Genomic DNA, 23039 nt, shown 5'->3' with positions numbered 1-23039 from the left:
ACACAGTGGGGAGTCAAAGAAGATGCTGTTTTGCCCTCTGGGGCTCTCCATCTAGAGGGTGCCGGTCAGTGAAGCACATTATTGCAACATAATTTGGTGACTCTAGAGCAAATGATATTCCAGAGGGTTGTGGAAGACAAACCAGAAGTTTAGCCTCCCGTGTAATCATGGAAGACTTCCTGCGGGAGGGATGCCTGGATTGCTTCTTGAAAAGTGAGGAGTTAATAAGGAATGGAGAAGGGAATGCCAGGCCAAGAGTCAGCATGAGCAAAGGCAGAGTGAAACGCCATGGCACAGCCTGGCAGTTCGATTTCTCAGGCACACAGTGTGCAGGCGAGGGATGGAGGGTAAGTGGGACTGGCTTCTCCCTTCCCTGGACCACTGCGGAGGCTGTCCGTTTTCCCTTCCTCAGATGCATCTTCCATAGGAACCGGGAGTGTTCGCATCTGTAGAGCAGATCTGATCGTATCATTGCGGGGTTTAAAAACACTTGAAGTGGCTTCTCCTGTTTGTGAGACAAAGCCCTGGATAACCTGTCCTACCTTTATCTAGCAGGGCCAGCTTTCTGGCAGGTTCCACCCCTTTCTTCGGGTTTTTTTTTTCCTCAGGCAGAGAAGACCCATATAGGCCCTCACTGTGCTCATCCCTCCTCGTCTGTGAGGAAGGGTTCAGGGGTTACTTCCTCCTGCCTTCCTGCCCACTCGCCCAGGGACCTCTTTTATACCCCATAATTCTTGGAGTCTCTCTCCTTGCCCTCATCTCATTGTTTTCTAATTATCCCCTTGTGTTCAAGGCCGCTTCTGGTCTGAAAAATGCGCTCTTAAAGGATTTGTAACTTTTCCTTTTCTGGATCCCCGGTGCTTTGCCCGAAGTAGTGTGGGCGTGGGCGTGTGTCCCCTCCCCCCTCTGACTCACTGAGTGTCCTCTCTGTGGGCCCCGCCCCAGCTCAGCGCCAGCTCTGGGCTTCCTTCCCGCAGGCCTTCCCTCTTTCATCCCCAGCTAAGGGATCCTTTCTCTGGCCTCACTCCCCATCCTCACGGCCCCTGATCTTATTTATCAAGGCTCGGATCTCGGGCCATGATGGTGTGTGATTTCATGGCAGCCACGTGAGGTAAGGCTGTATGTGTCACATACAGATAGCTGAGTGAATAGACCCTGAGAGAAGTTAAATACATTTTCTTTCTTTCTTTTTTTTAAGATTTTATTTATTTATTTGACAGATGGAGATCACAAGTAGGCAGAGATGCAGGGAGAGAGAGAGGGGGAAGCAGGCTCCCCGCTTAGCAGACAGCCTGCTGCGGGGCTCGATCCCAGGACCCTGAGATCATGACCTGAGCCGAAGGCAGAGACTTAACCCACTGAACCACCCAGGCGCCCCTAAATACATTTTCTAATGTCACAGAGCTGACAAGTGGGGGAGCTAGGATTTGATCACACATGTGCATTCCTAACCACTCAGCTGTATTCCCTCTCAGTAACGAATCAGAATGTGTTTTTCTTGCTGATTAGTCATGTGATGAATGGTTTTGCATAAAACTAATTTAGTTTTTATTTTTATGTGTTATATATATATGTGTGTGTATAATATATAATATGTCTATATATGTATGTCTATTTATTTTTAAGTAATCTCTACATCCAACATGGGGCTCAGACTCTCAACCCTGAGATCAAGAGTCACATGCCCTACTGACTGAGCCAGTCAGGTGCCCGGAATTAGCTTTTTTAAAATTTAAGATTTATTTATTTATTTTAGAGCGAGCTAGAGCATGGTCGGGAGGAGCAGAGGGAGAGGGAGAGGATCTTAAACAGACTCCACACTGAGCCTGGAGTCCAACACGGGGCTTGATCTCACAACCCCGAGATCACAACTTGCGCCAAAACCAAGAGTCACACGCTTAACCGACTGCGCCACCCAGTTGCCCCCCTAAAATTCCGTTTTTAAATGATTTCTATACCTTGGATTTTTGGGCTTGATTTGATGGGAAGTGTATTTATCTTAAAATGGAGTGAATTTTATGGTATGTAAATTCTATCTCAGAGGAAAAAACAAAACACATTCTCTAAATCTTAGTTGGCTGTTCTAACCACTCGTTAACTTCGGTGTGATCCATGTCACTAGATGGATTCTTCTGAGAAGGGTAGGTTGTAGGGCCTGGGAAATACTGCATGGGAGATTTTCATCCTATTTGCCAAAAAGGAAAAACTGATGATCTTTTGGGACAGATCTTAGAAGGGACAAATGACCAAATGACTAAATGATAGAAAATATTTTTCTAGGGGTTTTGGGTGTGGAAGGAACGTGCTGGTCATAGTTTTTATGTATCACTTATTCATCTGTTATTTTTAGCATTAGGCTTCCTCCTCCCCACTCCCCACGTCTATGTGTACCATAACCTCTCTGACCTCGTTAGGTGACCGTAGCCGTATTAGCAATAGAGGGGAAACTTTTGCACTGTGTTTGTGACAGAGCTTAAAAGTGGGAGTTTTCCTCCTTAATTTTGTTCTTACTACTTTTTTCTTTTGTAGCAGAAGTCAGTTCCTTAGAGTGAGTTCTTTTCATGTCATCTTTCTGTTTTGTGCAAGACGTTAGAAGAAATGAAAGCTCAGTCTACGTAGAAGTTGAATGTTTATTTTCGTGTCCTGATATTTATCTTAGAAAATAAAGAAATGTCTAGGGACAATGATCAGCATTTAAGGAATTTAGAAAAAAAAAAGGAGACAAACAGTCGGCTTAAGGGGATTGATTTTAGGCATTTTAGTGTTTGATCATCGAGAAAAATCTCCAGAAATTCCCTGATTAACATGATGTCAGATAATGTTACTGTGTTAGTGATGATGGTGATGAATATTTCGCAATATAAAGTTGTAATAGCTACAAAGCTGTCTTCTGTTTCTTCCATTACATTTATAAAAATGTATCTTTATTTCCTACTTTATCTCATAATTTTGATAATTATAAAATATGTTTATCTTTTTTTTTGTTAATGCTTAAAATTTGGGGTCGCCTGGGTGGCTCAGTTGGTTAAGCATCTGCCTTCAGCTCAGGTCATGATCTTGGGGTCCTGGGATTGAGTCTGGCATCGGGCTCCCTGCTCAGTGAGGAGCTTGCTTCTCCCTCTCCGTCCACCCCACCCCCTGCTCATGCTTGCGCACACACACTCCGTCTCTCAAATGAAATTTTTAAAAATTGCTTAAAACTTGGGCTGAGCTTTGCACATCAAGGTTGTAGAAGGCTGAAACACAAAATGTTCAGTAGGAATAGAGCACCCAAGTGAGAGGGTAGATGGTCTTACATCCTTCCATGTTGAACACCTGGGGATTTGTGGGGAGAAATCAAGGTGGCAGTTAGATGAAAATGTGCATTAGAGTTGCTATGGTAGGTCTCAGAAGTGCACAGTCACCTGCTTCATGAGCGAGGGGGCCTGCGATTCAGGGGCTGCATTGTGAGTGCTTGATAGAGGCTGACTCCCCTGTGCTGCTCCCCTCGGGGTCTGCTTGGGGCCTTTGCTACTCTGGGAGAGGGAGTCATCTCCCCTCTGCGGGCTCCGTGTCCTCTGCTGAGAAACAAAGATGTGGTAATGCCATTGCCCGCAAGCTCCCTGCGTATGGTCACAGCCTTTTTCCATGTCACGAGTCTGTCTGAGCTTGTGAATCTGCCTTTTTGCTTCCTCCCCTTCCCTCCAAGTAACTCAAGCATCTGAATCCGGGTCTTCACCACACTCTCACCCGGTGTTCTCCACGGTCCTTCTCTCAACTTCAGTGAGTCTGTCGAAAGAATCCAGAATTGCTGGATACTTCGTAGTTTCTTACCCCACCACAAATGTTCATTTACCCTTCATGGCAGATCTTCTCTAAAAGAACCATGGCCTTCAAAAGGGGAGAAATCGTCTTTAAATATAGAACAGCTATGTGGCTGATGGTGCCCGGCTCTGCAGTAGAACTCTGTGGAGGTGAAGGCTGGGTCTGTCAGCATTCTCCAGAGAAACAGAACCAACAGGATCTATGAGACAATATGCATAATTTATTTATGCATAAATAGATTTATTATAAAGAGATTTTATTATAACGAACACAGTCACACGACTGTGGAGACACAGAGGTCCTGAGGTCTGCAGTGTCAGCAAGACTCAAGAACGGTTCCCTTCCCATTCCAAGACTGGCAGACTCCGGGCCCAGGGTGGCCTGATGTTTCAGTTCCAAGTCCAAAGTCAGAAAAAAAAAAAAAAAAAAAAAGCCAGTATCCCAGATGGAAGGCCACTAAGCAGGAGAAATTCTCTTTTCCTTAGAGAAGTGTCAGCCTTTCTGGTCTGTATTCAGGCCTTCAGCTGGTTGAAGGGACCCGCCCACACTGGGGAGGGTCATCTGCTTTACTCAGCCCACCCATTTAAATGCTTTTCTCATCCAAAAACACCCTCACAGAAACACCCAGAGTAATGTTTGACCACAACTCTGGACACCCAGTGGCCCAGTCACGTTGACGCCTATAGGGCTAACCATCACAAATGCTGGGTCAGGATGAACATAGGAAACATTGTTGAAATGGAGAAGTCATAAAGTCCCTTCTGGTTTGTGTTTTTCATGAAATTTAATTTAATTTAATTTTTTATTTTTTTATTTTTTAAAGATTTATTTATTTATTTATTTGACAGAGAGAGAGAGAGAAATCACAAGTAGGCAGAGAGGCAGGCAGAGAGAGAAATGAAGGGAAGCAGGCTCCCTGCTGAGCAGAGAGCCCGATGCGGGACTCAATCCCAGGACCCTGAGATCATGACCTGAGCCGAAGGCAGCGGCTTAACCCACTGAGCCACCCAGGCGCCCCATAAAATTTAATTTTAAAATGACCTCTGCCATGCATAATATTGATTGAGACACCAGTTCTCTTGAAACATAATCACATATGTTAATGAACTTCTTCATCTCTGTACTGTCTGCTTTAGGCTTTCTGGGTCCCCTCAGCTCTTCTTCCTTCCAAATGACGTGAGCATTTGAATCCATTTCCTTCTCATGGATTTACCTGCATTTTGTCCCAACTTTCGGGTGGAGATGTCCAGCCACGCTGAAGAAGATCACAGTGTTAGTGGCAAGATTTTAAGACTTCCTGTGTATCGTTGGCGGGGAATGGTCGTCACTCTCCAGTGATGTTTTGACGTGTAGTCACATAAATACATTAGGTGATGCCTTTACAAATGCTTTGTAAACTGCAGAATTTCCTGAAAATATAAGTGTGTCATCTTCCTTGGTCTCTCATGATTGGCATAGACCCGGATTTTGTTTTACGTTTTTTGTCTTTTTACTCCGCCATGGATGGCATGGGCTTCTTTCTTTCATGTTATCTAACGCCTGATGGGTTTTCTGCCCTCTGATGCTTCCATCCCCAACACAGCCCCTAGAAATTATCTTGTAAATGTTTCACATGAAGGTAGAAAGGAGGGATACACATTAATACACTGCCCAATCTGGAAATAAGTACATATTAGAAGACAAAAGAGGTTATCTGTAATTGTAGATTTTTCAGGAAATCAGCTAGAGAAGGTATTTGAGAGGCACAACGGGGGTATAGTTTTTCCTGTGGCTTACAGCTTCTGGTAGGTGTCAGTTTATGGTTGTGTAATAACCATTTGTTACTTTTAGAATCTAGACTTCTCTAATGTGGCAAGGTGAAGAGGAGATAGTTTGGACTGGCTTCTTAGTCCAGAGCTGTGTCCTCACTAAGGCTATGAAGCAGAATTGCTGGAGGGGTGGTTTCCTAGACATCCTACTTACTGGATAGATTCCTCACATACCTGGACTGGGCATGTTCACTGAGAAAAACCAACAGGTCCTTCTAGTATTCACGAAAGACCGACACCAGGTGGCTATCAGGTCGCTAACATGCATGTACAGAAGCTTCTACAAGGTTAAATTTGCTATGGAGTTTGAGAACCTGGGACTTTGTAGCTTTGCTGAAAGACCTTGATGAATCAGCAGATCATTTTAGATCTGGTAGCCATTGTATTTCTTCCATGTAGAGAAGGTGCTGGGTGACCTTCTGACAACCTTGATCCTGGGGACTTGGAGTGGGGGCTGTGTGAGAGTAGCTGGAGTTTGTGTTGCTTTTCTTTCGGGAGAGACTGAAGGGACCAGAGTGTTAAATGTTGGAGACCCTTCAAAATATCACTTATCCGGAATTAACGATCGACCTAGAAGGTTTGCTGTGAAGAGTTAGAACCTGCCTGGAGGCTAACCCTGGCTGAAGCACCGATGCAGCTGGTGCGGGTGAAGTGACACGTGCTCCCTATGACAAGCTTCACTGCAGACCCTCTACTGAAGGTGGAGAAGCTCTGACCGCCCTTGAGAGGGCAGCTTTCCACTCTGCTGCCGAATCCCTGTGTTGGCAAGTTATAGTAGAGCGTTTTTCACCTTCTGGTTTCTCTTAAAATAAAGGTAAATGTGTTTTGATCCTTGGCAGGAGGGAAAGTGGCCCTCAGAATCTGACCATCTTTCTTTACCAATTGATAACTTCAGTTTTGAAGAGAAAGCTCACTGACATTTCATTGGTGTGAAATTGCGTTTTAATTTCATTCAGATGTAGAGATGGTGATTATTCTCTAATATACTTAAAATTGGAGTAGAAGCTCTATTTGCCTTTACCCCTGAAGTCCATTTGCTTCTGATCGAGTCATTTACTCAGAATGCGCGGCATTCACGTAAAAGACAGCATGTCCATCATCCAGCATCTGTCTTTGTGCAGTTTGGTTAATCTGGTGTAAGATCAGAGGCTGGCAGTGTGTAGGGAAATTAAACAAAGTGAGACAACTACTTACAGTTGTGTATCCTGCCTTCGGTTGGCACGGCTTAGCGTGCTGGAGTTCTCCAGAGGTCATGGTGGTGTGGCCTGGGTTTGGATTGGGCCCACCGGCTTTGTTCTGTTTTGGGCCATCCTGATGAAGTCTGGTGCTGTCTGACCCACTGTGTCTGGGCAGGAGGTCTTGAGAGGGGGTGAGCAGGGAAGGTTCATTTCCACCATGTAGCACCGACTGAAACAAATTGTTCCTTCCAAATTGAAGTTTGTGAAAGGGACCGTATTTTCAGTTGGACTCATGAAACCTTCTCATTTTCATTTCAATCGCCCCTGTTTATTCTTAAACAGATCCAGCAGTGGGAGCAGAACCTGGAAAAGTTTCACATGGATCTGTTTAGGATGCGTTGCTATCTGGCCAGCCTACAAGGCGGGGAGCTGCCAAACCCCAAGAGCCTCCTGGCCGCCGCCAGCCGCCCCTCCAAGCTGGCCCTCGGCAGGCTGGGCATCTTGTCGGTTTCTTCTTTCCATGCTCTGGTAAGTTCCTGGGAAAGGCCATGTGTGGCGTTCAGGGAGGAGGGCAGATGCTCCCCTTTACCCAGTGGACCGCCCGTCAGGTGCCCTGTGACTTAGCCCAGTACTGCCCAGGGAGTCCCTGGGGCTGGACACTGCGGGGATGGAGGGTGGGAGGCAGCCCTGCCCCAGGACTCTCGAGTTCTCTGCTGCCACTTCCAGGAACCCAGTGACTCGTAGACCGTTACGAAACGTTCCCCTCTGCGTCTGCCGTTCTGTCCGTTTCACTCCTTCTGTCGGGAGGGTGGAAATCCCTGAAGAGAGGCAACGAGGGTATGAAGAATGGAAAGGCTGAGCGAAGGGGGTTTTGTCCGTATTACACAGGACCCTGCTGGGTTTTCCACAGCGGCTCCTGGGTGGCTGGCTTCCGTGGCGATCGCAAGCTCCAGCCTGGGGGATCTGCGGGTCCTTTTGCCCACCCCCCCCCCCCCCCACTGCTCATCCTGGAGAGATCAGAACATTGAAACTCAGCTGGCGTTATCCAGATAAGAGGTAGCCATACGGTGCATGCGTGTCTGGTATGTCAGACGCGCAGTAGCTTTGGGGCAGAAGTGATGATCCCAGAAAGCAGGGCTTACTTCTGTTCAGGCAACAATGAATTCTGTCACCCGGGTAATATGCCTTAAGAGGTTGAAACCTGTGTTTTTCATTAGGTCTGTTCTAGAGATGACTCTGCCATCCGGAAGAGAACACTCTCACTGACCCAGCGAGGAAGGAACAAGAAGGGTCTATTTTCTTCACTAAAAGGGCTGGACACGCTGGCGAGAAAAGGGAAGGAAAAAAGACCTTCTGTACCTCAGGCGAGTTCCCCAGGACAGGAGGGACAGCAGGCTTAGCGGGAGATCTTGGACGGTCAGCGGACCACAAATGTTCAGCAGCCGTTAAGAATGAGATAGAAGTTGATTCAGGGGCGCCTGGGTGGCTCAGTGGGTTAAGCCGCTGCCTTCGGCTCAGGTCATGATCTCGGGGTCCCGGGATCGAGTCCCGCATCGGGCTCTCTGCTCAGCAGGGAGCCTGCTTCCCTCTCTCTCTCTGCCTGCCTCTCCATCTACTTGTGATTTCTCTCTGTCAAATAAATAAATAAAATCTTTAAAAAAAAAAAAAAGAATGAGATAGAAGTTGATTCAAAGGAATGCAGTCTTGGCATGGGTTTTTTTCCAAAGGGGAACACGCAGGTCGCCCAGCTTCCTGTTGGCACTTCCGAAAATGCGTTCACACCTTGCTCACAGCTGCAGCTCCGGGCACACAAACGTAGTCAGAATCGTTGCCTTTAGAATAGTTTTTCCCCTAAGATTTGATATTAAAATAAACATGTAATAATAGAATTGCTAATAATTATTATTAATTAATAACAGAAGAACGACAACCAAATTCTATTGATAGTGCTGGACACTTTTCTCACTTAAACTTGATGACACACAGGAGGCATTTTGTCATCAGATTTTAGAGATGAGAAGCCGGAGACATGGCGAGGTTAAGTCCCTTCCTCACCCTTGTTCCCATGGCGCCCGTGGGGCGGGGCCTGGCTTCAACCTCCTTGGACCCAGGGCTCCACTATACTGGGCTGTTACAGCTGCTGATTGTCCTTGAGGAAGGACGCCTGCTTTAATATTTCATTTTATTTTATTTTAGTAATTTTAAAGAGATTTTATTAAATTGAGAGAGAGAGCGCACGAACAGGAGCAGAGGGAAGGGCAGAGGGAGAGGGAGAGGCAGGCTCCCCGCTGAGCAGGGATTTTTCCCCATGCAGAGCTGGATCCCAGGACCCCAGGATCATGATGTGAGCCAAAGGCAGATGCTTAACCGACAGAGCCACCCAGGTGCCCCTGTTTTAATATTTTAAAAATAACCTGAGCACTCATTGCTGAAATGGGGCTCATGTATAGTGAATTGTCTTCAGAACATTTTGAATACTTCTATCTGAAGTATTTCCTAATGACATTAATAGATGATAATGAATTTTATGTTGCAGACTGATATGTTTTAGGATTATTGTTTTTCCAAAGGCTGTTGAAAAGGTGAATTCTTTATGTGTTAATCTGATCCTTTAAGTGGGAAGGAAAAATGTGATGAAGTCTGAGGAAATTCCTGGTTGTACTTTTAACATGTTGTTGTTCTGAATAGGCTTCCAGTGTTAGAGGGTCACATCTGGAACTTGATTTTCTGATTTTATATGGATATTTATTTGCTTGTATGTCCTAGTTTTGGGAATTGTGTGACTCACAGATAAAAGCCACTCTCTAGACCTGTTTATAGCCCTAGCATCATAAGGGAGGAGTGGTGGACAAAAACACACGAACCCTCTTTTCCGTGGCCTCTGTTTTGCATATTCCTGCAAAATTTTTATATATTCCTATACAGTGGAAAAGAATATCATATTTAAAAATTGTGGTTCTACTTGTAGTTTAATTGTAAAGTAATCATATGTTCATTGTAAGTGGGAAAATATTTCTTCATTATAGATGGTAGTCACCTATATACCATTGGCTAATGCTAGGCTTATATTTTTGAATTGAACTTCTGTGAATGTATTGGAGACAAATTCTGTTTTCATCAAGACAGTCAATCCTGTCTTAATAATGATAAATAACTTGATAGCTTGCTTCTTTTGCTTAGATGTTGACATTCAAACAATATCTGAGCCTAATATGGTCTTTATCCCATTCGATGTGGTACATGTTCTTAATGTAAGCTTTCTTGAGAGGCAAAAGCATTTTGATGAACATTTTTGTTTTAAAAAGATAGGGAACTAATTAGTGTTTGTATTTACGTAACTGAATGAAGTAGAGGTGGTTGGTATCCATAAATGTTTAAATGGCCAGATCTTTAATGTTTATAACTTCAGCACAAAATCTAGAACATAAAAATTAGAAAAAGGAAATCATTTCTTGTCCCTCTACCCAAACACAACTGCCGTTAATAGTTAGGTATATTTCTTCCCAATTTCTGTTCTCTTGTTCTGTGCACATTCAGACAAGAGTGACAAACCCAACTTCGAGCTGTTTTACTTCTTGAGAAATGTGTACTTCTGGGTTAAAAACATTATCAAGAAGCTCTAGGATTGCTGGAATAATAAACGACATTAAAGAAAAGTAAACTTCGTAATCATAAGGGAAGTAAAAAAACCAACTTTCCCTTCAAAGTTAAAACTTTAAATGTAATAGAGGAGTAATTAGTATAAATTGTGATATGAAGATCTTATAAAAGGTTATGAAACATAAAAGTTTAAATACTGAAAAAGGGTAGCTGCCAAATGAACATTGCAGAGCTATTTCATTAGCCTTTTCCGCCACTCCTGTCCCTCAGGTATTTGATTCAAGGGGCAGATAGGCATTTTCTGGAACTTAGCTTTCTTAAAACTCCCAGTAACTCCAGTGAGGGGAACGTTGCTGTGGGGGCAGCCATCTTGTTTTACATTGATGACGCAAGCACTAATCAGGCAGTGCTGGTTCACAATCTTTACATGAATCTGTTGAAAATACATTTAGAGTTCATTGTTAGTGTGTAAGAAAGCAGCTGATTTCTGTGCATTGACTTTGTATCCTGCCACATTGCTGAATTGCTGTATGAGTTCTAGTAGTTTGGGGGTGGAGTCTTTTGGGTTTTCCATATAAAGTATCATGTCATCTGCGAAGAGAGAGAGTTTGACTTCTTCTTTGCCAATTTAGATACCTTTTATTTCTCCTTGTTGTCTGATTGTTGTTGCTAGGACTTCTAGTAGTATGTTGAACAACAGTGGTGGGAGTAGACATCCTTGTGTTCCTGATCTCGAAGGGAAGGCTGTCAGCTTTTCCCCATTGAGGATTCATATGGTCCCTAGTCGGCAAATAAGAGATATTCTTAGAATGCCAAGCAGTTTTGAAGATACCTAAATTCATGGTAACCCTGTCTTAAAAGTGGCATGGCTAGTCTAAGATCAAAAGAGCAACTTTTGTTTATACTTCCCCTGTTGCTCAGCAATACTTACCCTCCTTTGAGAGTTTGGTGAATCCAAAATTGCATGTTCCTCTTGGGGTGGTTGGAGATCTTCACAGTCAGTCTCTCCAGGTTGTGAGTCAGTAGCCTTTGCATCACCAAGTGCCCTCAGTGGAGTGGAGCACAAGGTCCTTGTCTAGACTCCAAAAGTTTCTGACTAAACTACTCAGAACCATTTCTGAATGGAATTATGGGAGTAGGGATGAAGTTATACTTTTCCTTTGGGGTTCTTTTTCAAACCTGCACCTTCCCCTGCAACTGTGTTTCATGTTACTGAGCGATTTCTCTGTCTTCCTCAAATCATTTTGTCTTGAGTTTTATGTCCAGTAAACCTCTCAACTATTTGTAGAAGTTGAAACCTGATTTTCAATAGGCCTGGACAAATTTAATATGCTTTTGCAGAAGTAGGCAGTATTATTTAATTAATTGGGATAATTTGGCCACTTGACAATTTAGTTGGGAAACACTGAGGAACGGTTGAGTATTACGTTGTTGACGGGTCCTGAAGGAAGGGTAAGGGAGGTAATTTCTGGTGATCCAGAAATCGGCTCTCTCTTCAGCTTTCCTGTGAGCTTGGCCCGGACTGTGGGCCCCAGAGCTGTCCAGAAATCGGCTCTCTCTTCAGCTTTCCTGTGAGCTTGGCCCGGACTGTGGGCCCCAGAGCTGTCCAGTATGCTGTGTTGTTGTCGACACTGCTCCTGGTGGGCTGCTCTGCCTACGGTGTCCTGAGATGGGGTAGAAAATCTCCCCTCAAAGCCCCATTCCCTTTCACCTTCCCTTCTCAGAGGTCAGGGGCTGCAGGAGCTTGGGGGTGAGACACACCGGCTTGTGTGAGGGGCTGTGTAGCTGTGTTGTTCCTCTCTGTTCTTGGTGCTTTCCTCCTCTTAGACCGGACCAACCATGGGACCACAAGGAAGCCAAATCCAAAACTTCCTTTTTTTAAAGATTTTATTTATTTATTTAGAATGTGAGCAGGGGCAGGGGAGGGTAGAGGGGAAGAGGGAATCTCAAGTAGACACTCACCCCTCCCCCGCTGAGAGCCCCATGTGGGGCTCAGTCTCACAACCTGAGGTCATGACCTGAGCTGAAATTGAGAGTCAGATGCTTGACGGACTGAGCCACCCAGAAACCCCTCAAACCTTCCTATTAATAAATCATAGCAGCAAAATGTCAGACTTATAAGTGAATATAATAATTTCAGTCCCCTGCCCCTTTATTTGTACACACATGCGGAGCCTATTTCAAAATCCAGATCAAATTACCATCTTTTTAAAAAAAATTGATTAAAAAAATTGTATCACGATTACAGGTTTCCCCATGAATCGGAAGTAGGGCATTCCTGTGAAACCTTTCATAAGCCAAAGTGGCAAATACCAGTAATTTATCTGGAAAAATTTTGAGCATTCCCAGAGCCAAAAAATAACCTCTTGGGTTTTTCTGATACCTTAGGGCACACCTCACGAAAGGATACACAGAATAAATCGAGGTGTTGTAAAGCTCAGATGCTAAGGGACCCAGTTCAGAGCTCCGTGGCTGGATCGCACATGCAGGTGTAGCCCCAGGGAAGGACCTTGGCCGTGCCCCTCTTGCTGCTGGGGTGTGCGTGCTGTCCCTACAAGGGCTTGCTGCTGTAAAACAGACTGGATCGCACATACAGGTGTAGCCCCAGGGAAGGACCTTGGCCGTGCCCCTCTTGCTGCTGGGGTGTGCGTGCTGTCCCTACAAGGGCTTGCTGCTGTAAAACAGACGCTAAATATGTGTTTGCTTTTCACCTGATTTCATCTTCTGCATATTTTCCCCCTTAACTATAACAGGCACAAACACAGATCTTTCAGGAAAGCAAAGTGACACAGTGGGAACTACAGAAAAGTGGGGACATGTCTACTTCTTTGGTCTGCTTCCTCTTACCCTCAGTGATGCAACCATGTTGTGTCGCCCCGGCAGGCTTGTAATTGGGACTCTTGCTCTGTATCGTTTATATTTTGTGATTATGTATTCTCAGTCCATAGCGCACTAAGGATAAAGTATCACTTACTACATCTGCCTGTTGTCTATATTAGATGCAGTCCTTTAATAGTCGTTGAGAAGTCATGTTTGTTGTGCAATAAAAAACAGTGTGAAGGTTGTATCTTTTCTGTTGCTAAATAATTTAAAATTCTTACTTTGAATGTTAAGACATTCTTTCACAAAAACATATATATATATATTTTTAACTGAAGTTACATCAGGCTTTGGAGAGAAATTTTGCTAAAAAAGCTGTTGATGGTCAGAATTAAGCTTAGTGCCTATTTAAATTGTGCTCAAATTACCAAGTGATCTTCTTGAGATTTAATTGACAAGTCCCAGCGGCACTATAATCAGTGAGAGGAAAATATTGCATCTGTTTTTTAAAGCATATACACTTAAACATTTATTCCTCCTTTAACTAAGAATTGTCGCTGACATACATTCTTTTGGCACGTAGGGCTTTTTTAATTGTGTGTTTGTCATTTTTGGACTGCAGAACTCAGAAAACTAGGTTTAAATTGAATTGCCGGTGGAATGAAGGGTGTTTGTTTTTTGTATCTCTGGGATTTAACATTCTGCCTGTTGCTGGTTGAATCCTATTTTACTAGTTTTCCTCTGCTGCTCATTGTTGGAGTATATTGATAATTTGTGAGGGCCATCTTCTCGTTATAACCAGTGTATGACGTCCATTCGTGATACAGAAAGGCAGCCATTCCTGAGCGTTGGGAGGGAGGGGTCCCCGGCATCTTTTAACTATTCCACTCTAATTGGGGCACCATGTAACAGTCCCAACAGTGAGTCATCCTAATTCAAAATCTGTTAAGACTGGAGTAAAGCCAGTCTTATTTGAGCATTTTTGAAAGGACATTTTGGCGAGCCCAAAATGAAAGCTTTTCATAGCCTGCTTCTTGATGAGTAATAATGAGTCTCAAGCAGAGTTTGAAGGGAGGTGTTTGTTACTGGGATTGTGACAGCACATCCCCCGCTGAGGCTCTGGAAGGCAGCTCCCCCCAGCAGCTTCATTGCAGAAACTGTGGAGCCCCTGGGCCCTGGCTCTTTCTCCTGGAAAATTGGCTTGGGGTGTCCCGACTTTCTGTGGCTGTGAGTGAATGAAGTATTGTCCCATGAGTCATTAGCTCCAAACTGGGGAAAAAAAAAAAAATGCTAATGTTCGTTTTTTAAATGGAAAATAGGAATGAAATCACTTACTCTTGACCATGGCGTAGTAATCTGTTTAAGTGGGACCCTGCGGAACACACACACACACACACACACACACACACACAGAGGTACATAGATAGGTTTTTGTTTTCCCTTCATATCAACTGATGTTTGGGCAGCAGCCCAAGAAGGAGATAAACACTTTGTCTTCCATGACATTTTGCTGTTATTAAGAAAACCCAGAGCATGTACGTCCTTTTGTGTTTTCTCCTCATCTCACTTGCTAATGGACTTTCCTTTTATCAGCGACTGTGGTGGAGGGCCCATTGGTGACAGCCAGATTGTGATTTTGCTCCTCACTTCCCTTCAGTGATCAAGTAGTAATTAGAAGCCATTTGATCCAGAAGCATCTGCTGTGAGAACGTGCGGAGTTTCAGTTTTCTCTCCTTCAGGCACACTGAGTGTGAGTGACACGACCATTGATGGAATAGTGTGATCATTGGTGCCTCTGCAGTAGTGGCCCATGAGGAGGGCACGCCCGGGCCAGGGGTGGGTGCCAGGCCTCTGGTTCCTGCAGATGGCCAGTCACGGCCGGCCGCGCGGTGACCCCAGCACCCGGAGCTCCTCAGGGTTTTGAGACAAGGACCGTTCTCCCGCACCTCTTTATACTGGCCCTTGTTGAATTTCGGGGCTTCATTCTGCAGTCCAGACTGAACTTCATCAAGTTCTTTGACATTGTCAGGGCCCCTTACAGGATAATTCCTTCAGATGCCATTCCTCCCACTCAGGGCTCCTGAGTGAGCCCTGTGGAGCGGTGGGGTTCAGCCCCCTTTAAAGGTAAAGAAATGGAAGCCCAGAGACATCAGATAACCATCCCTGGCGAGACTAGGATTTGACCAGATGGTCTGTTATATTTTTGCTGTTATCTGTGTTTTCTCCAGGAACTGGGAACCTTGAGCAGGCTAATTGGAAACCAGGTTTTTTTGTTTTCTTTTGTTTTTGATTTGTTTGTTCTTTTATCAATTTTTAAAAAAGATTTTATTTGTTTGAGAGGGGAAGTGAACAAGCAAGCACACCAGTGGAGGAGGGGCAGAGGAAGAGGGAGAAGCAGGCTCCCCGCTGAGCAGGGAGCCAGACTTGGGGCTCCATCCCAGGACTCTAAGATCATGACCCGAGCCAAAGGCAGACGTTTAACAGACTGAGCCACCCAGGTTCCCCTGGAAACTAGTTTTTAGCGGGAGGGGGAGGGGGGTCTGGGGAGAGGTGGAGTGGGAGGCAGGTTGGGTTTGCACAGCCTTGGGGGCGTGGCTAGCCGCTGGCTCCTGGGTAAGGGGTAAAAAGATGAAGGAAACACCTTAGAAAAGGGTGGGCTGGTAAAGAGCTTTCCAAATGGCTTAGTTTGTTTGCTTGTTTTCAAGATTCTCTCTCTCTCTTTTTTTTTTTTAAGATTTTATTTATTTATTTGACAGAGATCACAAGTAGGCAAGAGAGGCAGGCAGAGAGAGAGAGAGAGAGAGGAGGAAGCAGGCTCCCTGCTGAGCAGAGAGCCTGATGTGGGACTCGATCCCAGGACCCTGGAATCATGACCTGAGCTGAACACAGAGGCTGTAACCCACTGAGCCACCCAGGCACCCCTCAAGATTCTCTTTTCCTTGAATGAAAAAGAATGACTTTTATCTGGAGTATTGAGAATAAAGCCACGTGTGTATATTCTCAGCAGAGACAGCATTGACCCTTGAGGGGATCAGTCTAGTTTTGCGCCAAGTGGGCAAAGCTTCCAACCACCTGGGAGATCTATAAACGTGCAGCCTCCTCTTTTTCTTGTTCTAATTAATTAGTCCTTCCCATATTCTTGATGTCTCCTTGGAATAACCAGGTTTTCCTTTCTTTAATTGTGGATGTTTGAGATGATGTGTGAAGGCACAGGAAAAGCTTCCGTGTACATTTTCACTGCGGGATCTCTGGAGAGGCGCTGAGTCTTCCACAGCCTTGACTTTGATGGGCGTCTTCTCTTTCATCCTCGATCTGATGGGCGTCAACAGTGTAGGCTCAGGAAATGATTCCGCAGAGCAGCCAAAGCCTAGTTATATTGAGGAGAATAGGGATATTCTGTCCTTTGGCATTTGCCTGTGTCCTTTTCTCTTGTCTAGAACTTATTACTCCTTCAAGAATCTATTAATTTCTCTTCTTAAAACTTAGGGAAGATTAAGAATGTGTTACTGTGTGGACAGGGCAGCTTTTACCTTTCAGGCCTATGTATGGCTGAATTTTTGGTTGCATCCAGTTCCACGCCCCTGGGCTGATATGTTCTGGGTGCAAAATGCGTTGGGTCCGAAGAAGACTCAGAGCCAGAAAAGAGCTTCCGCTGTCCTTTGTCTTAGCCCCAGGGAAGGAGCAGGGGTGTGGGGTGTGTGTGTGTGTGTGTGTGTGTGTGAGAGAGAGAGCACCTAAAAACTGTCCCGTAAGCTGAGGGACAGTGACTTTGTCAAGTCCTACATCAGGGACAGAGGACAGTAGCTTCACGCAATTGAGTGAATTTGGGGTAAGAGGGAAGAGAGCAGGAGAGACTTCATTAGAGAGGGAGAGGGAGCGACGGAGGTAAGGCTGAAGGATGTGTATGGTTTTAGCATCGGAGCTGTGAGGACGGTAGAGCAGGCCAGGGAAATTGAAAGGAGAGATCTGCTCGCTTTCTGGGGAAAGTCAGGTGAGCCGTTTTGTTCCACCGGCACTTGGTGTGTGCTGTGGAGTAACAGGAAAGATTCGAGAAAGTCAGGTTGTATCCATTTTGTGGGGCGGTAACTGGCCGGTTGATATTTCTGTAGCGCAGTGGTGGTAAAGCCAGGTTTTTAGGGCTCAAATTCCCATAGTACCACCATCACGGCTCACTGTGTGTGCTGGGGCAAATTTCTAGAGTTTTCTGAGCCCCGTGTTTCTCACTTATTCCCTATGGGGTCAGGACAATGCATAACGAGTTGTTGGTAGTCAGTGAACTGACAACCTGCGGAAAGCTTATTCGGTCCAGGGGCAGCTGACGGCCCGGCCGGCTGCCGGGAGGGTGTTCTGCTCTTCACCTCAGGGTGGCGAGTTCAAGCCCCAGAAGGGGTGTGGAGCCTAGCTGGGATGGGCGGGGGATGGGGAGCTCTTCCCTCTGGCCCCATGTAAGTCTGTCTCTGTGATGGAGAGTAAAGGATGGGACCGGGAGGCAAGGGAAGGATCGTTGTGAGCTTATGCTTCTCCTGCCCCTCTCCCACCTTCCATCCTCAGGCACGTTTTTCCTGGTCTGCCGGGAAAGGGCATGATTAAATCGCGTTGCAGGCGTAACCCACTCCTTGACTTCTCCGCCTGCTTCCTGGGTGGTTTCTTTCTCCACAGTGACCTCTGCTGGGGTTTTAGTTCGATGCTGAGCAAGCCTGGTTGGGGGCGGCGGGGTGTGTAGGGGGGTGGCGGGTGGACTCTGTTCTTCTGTGGCAGTACCTGCTTGTTGCTGATGCTCCTGGTTGAAACAATTCCCCAGAGGAAAAGTACCCGGAGGTTGAATCAGAGAAGAGTGATCTGTATGAGATAGGGTCCTTCGGGAGACCGTGGGTTCATGCTGGCTCCCTGCTTCTCTGCTCCAGGTGTCCATTCCTTTTCTTTCTCTTGGTTTGGCACATGAGGTTGATATTCATTCTGGGCTATGATCATCTTCCAGGAAAATGCGCAGAAAGTGACAGACCCATGACAGATCCAGAAACTTCCCTTTAAAGATGAGCACAACATTTTTAAAAAGACAGCACAGAAAAACGGGTTTTTCTCTTGCTTTTCCTGAGCCTGTTCTTTTGAAATCTTCAATATATATTCTAGTTTTTTTTTTTTTTTCTTTTAAGAGTTTAGAGAGAGCTGATCAGGGAGCACAACCTGGGTCTTGGTCCCAGGACCCCAGAATCATGACCTGAGCCCAAGGCAGATGCTTAACTGACTGAGCCACTCAGGTGCCCCTCTATTCTAGTTTTTAAATCCAGCATAGGAGGATTTTTTGCTTTGTGGGGTCTTTCTTTAATGCATGGAATTCAAAGTAAAATCCACTGTTGATAAGTTTATGATAAGTAGGATAGAATAATGTGATAGTATTGAAAGTACCATTTTCTAGTGTGTAAGGTATTTTCACATCTATATTTTTTTGCTGGCAAAATCCGTATTAACTAATAAACTTAAGTAATTATATTACTAATATCTTAGTAATATTAGTAATATTACTAATATCTTAGTAATATTAGTAATATTACTAAGATTAGGAGACAAGGCTCAGCAAAGTGAGTGTCCTGTCCTGCTGATTAAATAGCAGAGTGTGTAACTCGAACACCCAGTTTTTTTATTTCAGATCCCCGGGTCTGTCTTTCTTTTGCCACCAGACTAATGCAAGAGTCTAACCAGAGGATAACATTTCTGAGTTGCTTAATACATATTAACTATTTATGTTTATAAATCACGGAAGTTCATGCTAGGATGAGATCATTGAATTACTATGATAATGGGGTCCAGGGAATTAAACATCTTTGGGAAAAGCTTCCTTTTAAAGTTGGTATGTTTGGGGGTGATTTCTAAGAGTGTCTAGATATGAAATAGCTGACAGAAAGGAAAAAAAAAATGTTCCTAGGATTAGAGACTGACTTTATGAACCAAGTAGAAATAAGAGAACTGTGTTGCTCAGATGCAGCACGGTTCGGGTTAGGATGCCATCAGTGGCTGTAAATGAGCCCATATTCAAGTTTATGGTGATCAGGAATGCAGATTTCACAGGGCACTTGTCAACCAGCAATTCTGGAGCAGGGAGAGTCGAAACCGAGCACTGTGTGGTGTTCAAACTTGGGCTAGGCCACAAATGGCACGTGGCCAGAACACCGGACCAGAACTCCGTTGCCTTCCTGTCAGCCTCCCTGGAGGGTTTCAGTTTTGTGTGGGCTAAATGGATGAGGAGACACTGGCTTGTCTGCCCTTGTGGGTTGGGAGAAGCCAGATGCAAGGAATGCGGAAGGGCTTGCTATAAAATATGCCATGAGTCAAGGGGACATTTTCTTCCTAGTGTCTGTGCTTTGTGTATCAAATCTGTCTGTATTTTCTTGTGGTGTCTGAAAACAGGTGGATGAACTTCTGCATATATACGGTTCAGCAGCCGATGGTGTTCCCCGAGACAACACGTGGGAGGTCCAGACCTACGTTCATTTTCAGGATAATCAAGGGGTTACTATAATGATCAAGCCAGAACATAGAGTAGAAGATATTTTGACTCTTGCATGCAAGGTAATGTATTTTGCTGTGGAAATAGGCTCAGTAGAAAGAATCATTAATGTTGTCTCCCTGTGCCTTGTAAATCTGTGTGGTTTTTAAGACCTCACTTTCTGTACTAGAGAAGAAATGAACATCTATTAATCAACATGCTTATTAATGGACATATGTATTACTTTAATTAGCATTCTTCTTCATCGTTTAGAAGAGGGGGTTGTTAGGTTATGGCCCCTCGCCTTCATGAAGAACCTGGGCTGTTTTACTGAAATTCTTTGTAGACCTTTATAGCTAGAATAATTCTGAAGCCTTGTTGTTTAAATTCCTTAGAGACAGGGCTCTGTTAAGAAAGTGGTAGAAACTTTGAAATAGTTCGGTTTACTCCTGAGCAGTTTTATCGGATTTCTCTAGATTAAACGAGTAACTTGATACTATTCATAGTTGCTTCGTGGGGATTGTTAGTGGTGTTTTACTCTTTATTCAAACTGGGTTTTGTTTCTGAAAAGAACGTTTAAGCTGTCTTCAAGAGAGCTTGCTGAGGTCATAGACTGAACATCAGAGCAGAGGTTTTTCATCCACCAGGTGGCGCAGTAGAGCTGAACACTTTTTAAGTTTTCAGAGAAAAATGCCATCAAACACCTGGAATGGTGAGAAAAGGCGTGTGGACTTTGGTAACTCTTTACCATGTATACTTAATAGATATGAATAATCTTTACTTTTTTCTTTTACTATTCCCACTTTGAATTAAGCCTTAAGATACCAGACATTTATACATGCAGCTTCCATTCTTACGAATCTTGTGTCCTTTTACTCCGTTATGTAATGTGTTTATTCAGACAACCAGCAGTATTGTTTTCTACCAGCAGCACGAGTTATGAGGTTCATAAGTCTTATAAGTGATAGAGGATGCCAGAAATCGGAGTGGGTCAGTTACACCCAGTTACTCTGAATGAATGAGTGTGTGTGTCGACATTTTCCTTTTGAAACATTTCTGGGGTAGGAAATTCCTAATTCTGAAGTCTGTAGAATAGAAGAGTGTTCCCATTTCACACAATTTCTCTTCTTCATTAATGAGAGACAACTTAGTTAAAACCAGCGTATAAAATGACAGTATTTGCGGAGATGGTAAGATCTAGTCTAGTCTATCAGATAATATACTCCCGTAAGTTCTTAAAAATACATCTCTTGCTTTTAGTGATAAGCAGTGTCATTTAGAGAAAACCTAATTAAAAATAATTATTTGTCCCCCGTCTTTCTTTTTATTTATTTATTTTTATTTTGCACATGTAAATTTTAGCTCTCAGATATGGGTTTAAACTCCACTCACCATATATAGTATTTCCTTCAGAAATTTCCACTTTGATTTTTAATGGACAATGAGGAATTTAGAAAGAACATTGAAAATCTAAATAGCTATCTTTTCTTTACAGATGAGGCAGCTGGAACCCAGCCACTACGGCCTGCAACTCCGAAAATTAGTGGATGAAAACATGGAGTACTGTGTCCCTGCGCTGTATGAATTCATGCAAGAACAGGCAAGTGCTTTGAACCACATCCATGGCCTCTTGATTTTAAAAGTCTGTAATTTGTCGGGGGCGGGGGGTCTGGGGGGCTCAGTTGGTTAAGTGTCCGACTCGATCTTGGCTCAGGTCTTGATCTCAGGGCTGTGAGTTCAAGCCCTGTGTTGAGCTCCATGCTGGGTGTGGAGCCTACTTAAAAAAAAATAAGTATGTAATTTGTAAGGGAGGGAGGAATTCTGTATTAATTTGGCATCCAGTTTGGATATCATTAAAATAAATTTCCAAAGGGGTACCTGGCTGGTGCAGTCTGTTGAGCGTCTGACTCTTGGTTTCTGCTCAGGTCATGATTTCAGGGTCCTGGGATTGAGCCCGTGTCCGGCTCAGCGCTCAGCAAGCCCTCTGCCTCTCCCTCTCCATCCGCCCCTCCCAACTCGTGCACGCTCTCTCCCTGCCTCTCTCTCTCACTCTCTCTCTCTATCTCATAAATAACTTTTCTCTCGAAAAAATAAAAAAAAAATCTTTAAAGAAATTTCCAAGAGCTCACGACATTACACGTTTTGATTTCGTTGTTTTTCCTTTTATAGGTTTATGATGAAATAGAAATCTTCCCGCTGAACGTTTACGACGTGCAGCTCACGAAGAGCGGAAGCGTGTCTGACTTCGGTGAGCGCGGGAGCCCAGTCCGAGAGCCGCATTGTCCGTCTGTGTCGAGTTTGCTGCAGTATCTTTGGACCTAATATCTTTTTCTGTACATTTACGTGTTCAGTGTCAACCATGACAGTAGTTCCTGAACTTCCTCTCCCTTCCTCCATGTCTATGTATTTATATTAGGCTCAAAAGATACTTACTAATATGAGGGGGAAATGCCAAAGTGATTAAAAGGAATAAATATAAAAATTGGTGAGTTTGAAAGTATGGTGGAGAGAGAAACACAATGAATTTACTTTTTTGAGCTGAGCAAGTCCGATTCTCCTCGGTGTCTTTGCTCTCAGCGATTTACCCACCAGGAATGGCGCCATTCAAGGCTTCCCTTGCTGCGCCCCCTCCTCTCTGTGGAAATCCACCTGGCCCCCAGGAACTAACTAAAAGTCTAACTTTCTTAAAGAGGGCTTATCTGATTGCTTTACCTTCAGTTTAAAAATTAAGGGTCAGTAATTATCCAAATCACTTTGTAATACTTGATTTTTGCATTTCCATTTGTTTGTCTTTAAACTTGGCTTTGAGCTCCTTTTGGACTGAGCTCATGTCCTACAGTTCGTTTCAATATTTTATACTGTCTTTGACTATGGGACCTCAGTAATTAGACAATGATCAATACATAACTCCATAAAAGACTATTATCTTGTTGAATACATCGATGTAATTTTTTTCCTTTAAAATGAATCCAGCTGATCAAATTCCAGTTATTGTAATATGTTAGTTTTCTTGAGATTTGTTCTTTGTGTTTTTTAAATTGATATAATTGACAAGTTCTTTGTTTTTTAATTTAGTCTTTTTTTTTTAAGATTTTATTTATTTATTTGACAGAGAGATCACAAGTAGGCAGAGAGGCAGGCAGAGAGAGAGGAGGAAGCAGGAAGCAGGCTCCCTGCTGAGCAGATCCCAGGACCCCAAGACAATGACCCCAGGACCCAGGGACAATGACCTGAGGTGAAGGCAAAGGCCTTAACCCACTGAGCTGCCCAGGCGCCCTTAATTTAGTCTGTTTTGACCCAGTGTTATATTGGTTTTCCCTCTGAAGTCTTCTTAGCATTTTGTCT

General features: G+C 44.2%; 1 protein-coding gene across 1 annotated transcript in view; it reads left to right on the top strand.

Annotated features, from left to right (window-relative positions):
- Positions 1 to 23039, top strand: part of TIAM2 (TIAM Rac1 associated GEF 2) — a 181497-nt gene that overhangs the window by 89788 nt on the left and 68670 nt on the right. The window contains exons 8-12 of the mRNA XM_044243397.1: positions 7133 to 7318; positions 8008 to 8154; positions 19616 to 19777; positions 21190 to 21294; positions 21864 to 21942. Of these exons, the coding sequence (XP_044099332.1) occupies positions 7133 to 7318; positions 8008 to 8154; positions 19616 to 19777; positions 21190 to 21294; positions 21864 to 21942 (679 nt within the window). The remainder of the gene's footprint in view (positions 1 to 7132; positions 7319 to 8007; positions 8155 to 19615; positions 19778 to 21189; positions 21295 to 21863; positions 21943 to 23039) is intronic.

The sequence above is a fragment of the Neovison vison genome, chromosome 1 (genome assembly GCF_020171115.1).
Source record: "Neovison vison isolate M4711 chromosome 1, ASM_NN_V1, whole genome shotgun sequence".
NCBI lineage: Eukaryota > Metazoa > Chordata > Mammalia > Carnivora > Mustelidae > Neogale > Neogale vison.
This window is presented reverse-complemented; position numbering and strand designations above follow the sequence as displayed.